Genomic DNA, 9,601 nt, shown 5'->3' on the forward strand with positions numbered 1-9,601 from the left:
AAAAAAAAAAAAAAAAAAAAAAAGGCAAAGCAAAATGTAGGTTAATTTTAATAATATGCTTAAGGAATCCAGTATATCCACAATAGCATTATAATTTTAACATGTCATCAATATAAAAATTAAATATGAACTTCACACTTACCATACACCTAAATTTGGACTAGCCATATTTAAAGTGCCCAATAGCTACATGTGGCTAGTGGCTGCCATACTGGAAACTGTAGCTATGGGAGATTATGCAAAGGAAATAAAAAATCTAGGCTTGAGCTTCTTTTTCATCAAGAAAAGGATTGTACTTTACTGTCTCAAATTTCAAAACAGTAACCTAATTTTCACCAGCAGTTGTATTTAGCTTGCTCACACAGAACTTAAAAGAGACATGTACACATTAGCGTTTCAGTACAGCATTTCTTAAAAATATGAAATTTTTAACATACTTTTTTTTGTGTGTAAAAACAAAACCCCAAAGACCAAATCAAAACAAAGAAATATAAAATCCTGCCTTCTTGGATCACTGGCTCTATCCAAACTGTCAACACTGCTGGGAGGAGTCCCAGAAGAGACCACTTAGTCCAGCCCGCTCTTCTGATCTCACGTCCAGGCAGAACTCTCTAGGATGGAATTTAAGGGAGGAACCCAATCTCGAGTACTATCATTTGGAATTTAGAGACTGCAGACTTCTAGCCTTGATTCTATTCCCATCTGTTCCCCTTCTTCTCAGTTTGCCAGTTGTGTGATGATTCTTGGTTATTAACTGTTTTGAACCCTGAGTCTGCTCAACAGTGAAAAAGAGAATACCCATTTTAGTGTACTGAGAGTAGTCTGTGGTACAGTGACAACAAGGACCACAAATGCCTAGTATGCGTCTGGCACATGGCAGACCAGAGGTGCATGAGTCAAATTGCAGCTTTGCTATATTTTATGTGATCTGGGGGAGAATTATTTATATCTGGTAAATTCAAATTGATCACATACCAACTCAGGTGAAAAATATAAAACATATGGTCCACAATAAATGTGAATTCCTTGTTGCTTCCTTTGAATTACATTCATATTCCTAAGCCCTTCTGAAGATAGGGATCTGTGGTAGATTTCTGTTCATAATGCTACATAGATTCCTTTGAAGGCATTTTATTGTTATTCTACCCCACCCCACCTCAATATGCCCATGCTTATATATTTACCTTTAATGGGGCTGTATCTGTGCCTCCTTCTATATGGACTTTGGGCTACTGAAAACTCTGTGCCTAGCATTAGAAGAAAGCTGAAAGTAACTAAGGAATGTGAAAGCTGAGCTCTCTTCGTTGAGTCTGGGCAAACTCTATTGGTGTAATTTATACTCCAGAGCCCCCCTAGAAGACCAGGCTGAAGTTAGAGCTTTACTCAATATAAAACTTGTCTTTTTGACCTTCCTTGTCCTGTTTCCCTCACTTCCTCGTTGGTTTCTCAAAGCCCATCCTGTATAAATCACCAGCACACAAACCTTTGTCTCAACATCTGCTAGACGATGTGATTCTTGGCTAGGCTTCCAATCATTTTCACATTTGTATTCCCAAAGCAGCTGACTCTGACGGCATTCAGTATCTTTTTTGTGGGTGTGGAGTGGATGGGATTCAAAAGGATATTTACAGTGAGATGCTAAGAGTAAGAACGTGAAGGAAGTAAGGGCTTTACCTAGGGTTGCCAGCTGTTTGAAATGGAGGCAAGCACTGGGCTGGCCCAGGAGATCCAGCCGGTGGTACAGCAGCTTGCTGCTGGGAACAGTGTTGAGGTTCTTCAGTTGTTTCACAGGTACTTCTGGTTGTATCACCACAATACACAGAATAAAGGAAGTGTCTTGTACCTGTAAAAATCAATAAAGAATTTCAAACATGGAAAATGAGGGTTCCATGGAGACAGGGACTTTGCATACATTATTTTCTGCTGCCTCTCTACTATCCTCACATGGAAAGTGTTCATTAAATAAATGGTGAATGAATGAAGACATGAGGATAGGGTGATAGATGGTATCTAATTTTGTATTTTCTGTTTTCTCTTCTTGTTGAGGGGACTTATGTAACAGAAAATCATGGGGCCAATGAAAGGATAGGAAAGGAGTCCCTTTGAAACTGTGACCCTAGCCTTTTTGTGCTAATGTGGGTTAATGAGCACAAGCTAGAACAGGACATTATAATACAATACTTATTTCTATTTGAATTTGAAATGCCCTTAAAAATACATAATTGGTCTTGGAATAAGTGTTCTGAGAATTGCCTATTTTTCAAGCCATTAGTGAATTTTCACTTTAAAAGAAAGGACTGAGGAGCAGCCAATATAGAATCTAGTTTATTCATTCTATTCCAACTAACACTTTCTTTTGTCCTGGTTGGAAAAGACCAACATCACTACTTAAACTCATGAAAAACACAAATCCTATGGCACTCCTGCAGAGTATGCCTGATTTGTCATTTCAGACCATCCTAGGCAAGTGTGCCACAGCTTAAGTCTAATTTATTAAGCTCATATGTAGAAACAATAGTATTTTCAGATTCACTTTGTACCTAGAAATGGATGCTTCAACAAAATTTAGTAGGGACAATGACCACCGCAGAATCAAAAGTCAATCGTCAATCTACCTAAGTCTAGCTGCTTAAGAAAGACTTAAAAATAAAAAATAAAAAAAAAAGAAAGCCAAATTCCTCTATTATAATCCTATTATATTAGAAGAAAGACAGAACTTATTTAAAGATGGTTTACGAATAAATGAAGAGGGTGATGACTAGCGAAATCAGAACTAAAGAAGAGTGCCTTATAAAGCAGCTCATGTGATTTACTTAGTGAAGTAAAAGTACAAGTTAGATGAAGCAGAAAACTCTAACTAGGCAGGTTAGAGTTAAGTGAAATTTAGGATTTGTGAGGATGGTTGCAGAAGCAATTTGCATCTTCCTGGAATTGCTTTCAAGTACTGCTGGCAAAGATATTCAATTAGATTAACAAATTTAATCCTCTTCCTCCATTCCCCAAATTATAAATTGACAAGGTGCTCTGAAGTGGCACTTCCTATTTTCTCTCTTCTCAATCTCACAGTTATCCTTTAAGTTTGTTTTCCTTTGTTGTTTGTTTCAAGGAATCAAAAGACAAAACCCTACCAGAATGACTAGAATATGATTTTATAATTGGGTCTATTCTGTAAGAGAAAAATAAAGTTACCCTAAGCTTCTAAAAGTAGCACTTCATAAATAGTTCTTAGGAAAGCAGATTTCAACATAGGTCTTTCTATCACGTTCTTAGCTGAAAAAATAGTCTCTGCATTAAAAGAACTACATTTCTAGAAGGGCTGTCTATGGCTTGGGAGTAGGTTTTTTTTTTTCACTGATTATAACATGGGATCCATGTTTTGAAGTGAAGCAGGCCCGTGTAACATGGGAACATGTGAATACCTTCTATCTGTCAACACTTCTTTCTGTTATAGCAAACAGCCTCCCAAAATGCTCAAAAATGCACTTGGGTTACACAGTGACAAAGTAATCTCTTAATGCGCTAACATAATCTCTCAAGTTATATTTAAACTGATTCAGTGAAATAATCCCTCAATATCTGCTATATCTATGGATGCTAAGCAGTTTAGCCAATTATTCTCAGGATAAGCTAACTCTATTTGGATTATATTAGGATAAACCATTTTCTTTTTTAGGACAAGATGATTATCTACCTTCCTCCCCAACAAAGTAACTTAAGAGACCTTAAAAATATTTACCTTTATTACTAGTTAACCAGCCTAGCCTTTTTTTTTAAGTCCCCAATCTCATTATTTATTACATCCTTAAGTTTTCACTTATAGTGATCTGCTCAACAATTTTAGAACTCCGAGAAAGCTAACACTGCTACCTGAAGTGACTATATGATTACTACATCCAATTTGCCTAGGGAGAATAGCCAGAATTTAGTAGCATCATTGAAAAAAACATGCTAACACTGGAGCTCTTTACTGTAACAAGAAGGTCACACAAATGTCTACATTTCCTCCTTTCCCTTTTAATGCCAACAACCATGCAGATACTTTCTCAGGACGTAACTGAGTTGATTCCAATTAGGATATGCTGGAGGTAAACAATCTAATTTCAAACACAAAAGTCTGTTTTCTAATTGAGAATTTTGGTGGCTAGCTCACCCTTTCTGATATGAAAATTAAGTAATTTATCTTTAAAAATGATATAAATACAAGGGCAGATGGTGCTATCATTCTAAAAAAAATTCTGAAAATGAGTTGGCTAAGAGAATTTCAAAATAGGCTTTGACCTTCCTCAAATCTGTATTACCAAACAATAAACTACCAGTAGAATTAGGCTTGTAAACATAAGTTTCTCAAGGAGTTTCATTTATTATTTTGTTTGCTTCATTTGTATTTTAGTAATTGCTATTGCCATAATGATACTTTAAGAACCAAACAAGAAGGTTGGAAGAGACTCCTGCCTAAAGGCATTCTGGCTAATCCCAATTCCTCTTTCCTGATCCAATTGATACAGGCACAGACACTAAATCAAGTTGCTGTTTGACAGTCTGCATCTGCCACTAGGCTGGATACTCTATGAAGGCAGAGAGAGTATCAATCTTCTTTATCCTTCTTAGTACACAGAAAATGTCTAGTAAGTAGTTTGTAAAGGGATGATTAAATGGATCTATTGGGAGTCAACAGATTAAACATCAGATTTTTCCATCGAAGAAAAATCTCATGTATGACTGTATTTTACGTTCAGTGATTAAAATTTGATAATAAAAATAAAAGTCTACTCTCCTTTTGGTCATGTATAGTATTTAGGGTCCTTCAGTAGCATTGCTATGCTATGTTGGGAAGGAACAGGAGAGAAGAGAAACACAGGTAACGTGAACAATGTATGTTAGATCCTCTTTCTCTAGGATTCTTTGAAGCCTGGTGTTTGAATGAATCTGGTAAGAGAAAGCAGAAATGAGTGCCACAAGTTATGATCAAACTATCCATCTGCTTGTGTTGAACATAAATAATCCAATTTCTAATCCAAAATTGTCTTTTCCTTAGAGAATATCGGAGGGTATTTATGCTTTCATGTCTCCTTTTAAACTCCCAACCTCTACAATCTGAGTTGAACTGAAAAAGACCAACTGGATGTAATCTAAATGTGCATTAATAGGGTAATGTTTAGAGAAATTTGGGTCATCTATACCATGCAATACTATATAGCCATTAAAGGCATGTGTGAATGTATATACACACACATATATACGCCTGTCTGTATATACACATTTTCTGGAAATTGATCTAAGTGGCTACTTATGGGGAATGGAAAGTCAAAGGAAGGAAGGAAGTGGATAGTTTTGGTGCTATCATGGCTCACTGCAGCTTCAACCTCTCAGGCTTAAGCGATCCTCTCACCTCAGCCTCCTGAGTAGCTGGGAATACCACCATGTGTCACTGGCGAATTTTTACATTTTTTATAGAGATGGGATTTTTTTTTTTTGTCATATTGTCCAGGCTGGGGATAGTTTACTTTCTACTTTATGTCCTTTTATATGGTTTGACAAATTCATCATGAACAATGACCAGCTTTATAAACAAAAAAGGAAAAATAATTATGCACATCCGTGGAATGCCTTCTTTCCGCACTTTAAAAACTGATTAGACACATTATGAGACACATTCTCAGACTCAAGTACCACCCCCTGCCCAAGAATTCCCACATGAAGAAGTACACTATACCCTGTAGCTCTTCAAGCAAAAACAACTTCCTCTCACTCACCATCTTCCAAGCATAGCTAACATTGTAGGCTTCCTTTCCAGTTTCTCTCAGCTTGTTTATGTGCCAAGACAGGGATGAGTTCACAGGGACTGCGATAATCTGGCTGCCCAGAGGGAGGCTGTGTTGGCAAATAGAATTAAATATTTCAGGCAAAAGATAAAATTAAGCACTTAATTAAAGGCAAGGAAGAAGCTGTGAGTCAATGGCCACCTCCTGATTTTGAAAAGCAGTGAAACTCATCAGTTTTGAAAGAGATAATGTGAGATTTTCAATTCTGTAAAAGCATTATGTCAGTTCTGCATTAAAAACATTCCTTACTCTCCATTTCTGCTCCCCAACTCTAATTCTTTCCAGAGACTAACTTGTCTCAAATCACTCAGTCATTAATTTTCAACCAATGAGCACAAAAAACCATTCCTCTACTGGTTACCATCTGCCAAAATAATGTATCACAGTTGGAAAAAATCCAATCTGTTTTTTATTTTAAGAAAAAACAATGTGTAAGATTGTGCTGTCAACTTGGAATGGACACTACTTTGCCAGGCTATTTTTTTGGCAAGTGCAATAAAGCTGGTCCTCAACTTAGCCTTTTATTTTGCCAACATTTTTCGATTTGGTATCATTGGAATTTCTTTTTGAAAATGAGATGAAATATATCTGATTTTACAATGAAAGTCAATGTGAACATAGAATTTGACTTACAAGACATTATTCTCAAATAATAGCTCCAAGAGACCTTATCTGTGATACAAGGTAAGCAAAATCATGGGTGCTATTCTTATGAAAACATTACTGAGAATACTTTCAATAACATTAAAATAATTTGTTTTATATTCTAGAGTAAATACTCATATGTGGCCTTGATGGGTCCCATTCTTAGAGAAAAACAAAACAATCCTATGACCCCCTCACCTTTTCCTTACCTTAGGATATTTTGCCGAACTAATTCAAATTTTGGAATATTTTCATAATGTATGATGTCGGTATGAAGTGGGGCCTCTGATAATAAATATGGCCTGGTAAGAGATGGGTGCATAAGTGTATACCCTGCAATAAGAAAACAAAATGCATACTAATAAGAAACATGTTGTAGGAAGTTCTGAATCACTATTTTGAAATATGGGGTACTCTGGGCTGGCTGCCCAATACTCAACTTCTCATTGTGCAACTCACCAGTCCAATAAAAACTGAACCTGTTTTATATGTGCTTACATAAAACTCTTGAAGCGTGGAAAGATGTCTTAAATTATCATAATCTGTTTAATCAAGAATATTTTGGAGGTATTCATTGTTTTTTGTTTCATAAAACATTCTAAGCTACCACATAAATCTTAACGCCAGTAAATCTAACAATTTAGTAAAAAAAAAAAAAAAAAGATCCAAAGGATAACATTTTTTTTAAAACTTTTTTTTACCTTCAGGGGTACATGTGCAGGTTTATTATATAGGTAAACTTGTGTTACAGGGGTTTGTTGTACAGATTATTTTGTTACCCAGGTACTAAGCATAGTACCCAATAGTTATTTTTTTGCTTCTTTCCCTCCTCCCACTTTCCACCCTTAGGTAGGCCTCAGTGCCTGTTGTCCTCCTCTTTGTGTCCATGGGTTCTCATCATTTAGTTCCCACTTATAAGTGAGAACATGCAGTATTTGGTTTTCTCTTCCTGAGTTAGTTTGCTAAGGATAATGATCTCTAGCCTCATCCATGTTTCTGCAAAGGACATGATCTCATTCTTTTTTGTTTCTTTTGAGACAGAGTCTCGTTGTTGTTACCAGGCTGGAGTGAAATGGCACGATCTCGGCTGACTGCAACCTTTGCCTCCCGAGATCCGGCAATTCTCCTGCCTCAGCCTCCTGAGAAGCTGAGAGTACTAGTACCTACCACCAAGCCTGGCTAATTTTTGTACTCTTAGTAGAGACAGGGTTTCACCATGTTGGCCAGGCTTATCTTGAACTCCTGACCTCAGGTGATCCACCCACCTTGGCCTCCCAAAGTGCTGAAATTACAGGCATGAGCCACCATGCCCAATCAATCTTATTCTTTTTTTTATAGCTGCATAGTATTCCACATGTACCACATTTTCTTTATCTAGTCTACCACTGAGGGGCATTTAGGATGGTTTCATGTCTTGGCTATTGTGAATAGCACTGCAATGAACATACATGTGTCTTTATGATAGAATGATTTATATTTCTTTGGGTATATACATATCCAGTAATGGGATTGCTGGGTCGAATGGTAATTCTATTTTCATCTCTTTGAGGAATCATCACACTGCTTTCCACAATGGCTGACCTAATTTACATTCCAACCAACAGTGTTCAAGTGTCCCATTTCCTTTGCAACCTCACCAACATTTGCTATTTTTTGACTTTTTAATAATAGCCATTCTGACAGGTGTAGGATGGTATCTCATTGTGGTTTTGATTTGCATTTCTCTAATGATCAGGGATATTCAGATTTTTTTCATATGCTTGTTGGCTGCATTATGTCTTCTTTTGAAAAGTATCTGTTCGTGTCAAAGGATGACATTCTATGTGTCATTCAATCCTTGAGTCTAATTTCCTGATGTTATAAATAACTGTTCCCTACTCCTCAAAGAACATAGAAACACATGTGTAATTTGGAGATTTACTCTGCCATCTTTATGGCGTTCTACTACAAATGAGCAATCTTAGTCACAATGCTTTTCTTTATATTATCATTTCCCTATTTTGTTTGCAGAATATCTATACCTTTCTTTAGGTATCTAAAAAAGCGTTCTTAGGATGAACATTTAGCAGATTACCTTTGTCATCTATGAGAAAAGTATAGGAAGCCAAAGAGTCTTGGTAATATGTCACGTCTTCAAGAATGTAAGCCAGATTCACATCCACACCTACAATTCCCAGAAGTAGGTTTCCAAAATAACAGGGTTTACTCACAGTCATGATTAAACCTATGGGTTAAAAACAAAATAAATCTAAAGAATAGCAGAGAAGCAACTGGAAAAAGACTGGAACTGTGCTCCAGTGAATCATGAAGGCTTCTATCAGCTGTCTCAATTTTGTTTGGAAGAAAAGTTTCCCATGTGATCCAGTAATCAAGCACTGCCTTTGCAGACAGCCTAATAAATGAGTTTGAGTGGGAGGGAAAGAGCGTCCTTTGGCAGCTCATATATCGAGCAGTTAATTTAAATGAAGACAATTTCTATGTATTCCACTACTTTTTAACCTAAAAAGACAAGACAAGACAATCAGTACAAAATAGCAGCACTAAATACATATTTATATTTCCTCAAGTGGGTAGATTCAGGTGAACTTGAAAGATCAATGGACAATGAATCTAAAAACTATAGTTATAGTCCAGCTGTACCCCTTTTGCATTGTACAGGTGACAGCAGACATAATTTCTCTGAGCCTTGGTTCACGCATCTGTTTTTTTTTTTTTTAATTTTAATATTTTGAGTTGGGGTCTCACTCTGTCACCCACGTTGGAATGCAGTGGTACGATCATAGCTTATGGTGGTCAAAACGGCCTGGGCTCAAGCAATCCTCCCTCCTGAGCTTCCCAAGTAGCTGGGATTATGTGAATAAGCCTGGCTGTGCCTGGCTCAAACACCTGTTTAGAGGACACAGCATTGACTGCTTTACTGAGGAAATGTCAGATCAAAAGAGACTGTGGATAAAGGAATGCTTAAAAGGTATTATTACTATACCCCATTAATGCATCCTTTAAAAAAATGTGAAGACAAGGGGAAAAAACTTAGAAAGGCCGGGCGCGGTGGCTCAAGCCTGTAATCCCAGCACTTTGGGAGGCCGAGGCGGGTGGATCACAAGGTCAAGAGATCGAGACCATCCTGGTCAACA

General features: G+C 36.9%; 1 protein-coding gene across 2 annotated transcripts in view; it reads right to left on the reverse strand.

Moving 5' to 3' along the window:
- CACHD1 (cache domain containing 1) overlaps positions 1–9,601 on the reverse strand; it is a 228,154-nt gene that overhangs the window by 38,778 nt on the left and 179,775 nt on the right. For both annotated transcript variants that reach the window (XM_037743111.1, XM_017541535.2), the window contains exons 10-13: positions 8,542–8,691; positions 6,677–6,800; positions 5,754–5,871; positions 1,675–1,843 (exon numbers count right to left, since the gene is read on the reverse strand). In XM_037743111.1, the coding sequence (XP_037599039.1) occupies positions 1,675–1,843; positions 5,754–5,871; positions 6,677–6,800; positions 8,542–8,691 (561 nt within the window). The remainder of the gene's footprint in view (positions 1–1,674; positions 1,844–5,753; positions 5,872–6,676; positions 6,801–8,541; positions 8,692–9,601) is intronic.

Source organism: Cebus imitator, unplaced genomic scaffold (assembly GCF_001604975.1).
Source record: "Cebus imitator isolate Cc_AM_T3 unplaced genomic scaffold, Cebus_imitator-1.0 Scaffold135, whole genome shotgun sequence".
Taxonomy (NCBI): Eukaryota; Metazoa; Chordata; class Mammalia; order Primates; family Cebidae; genus Cebus; species Cebus imitator.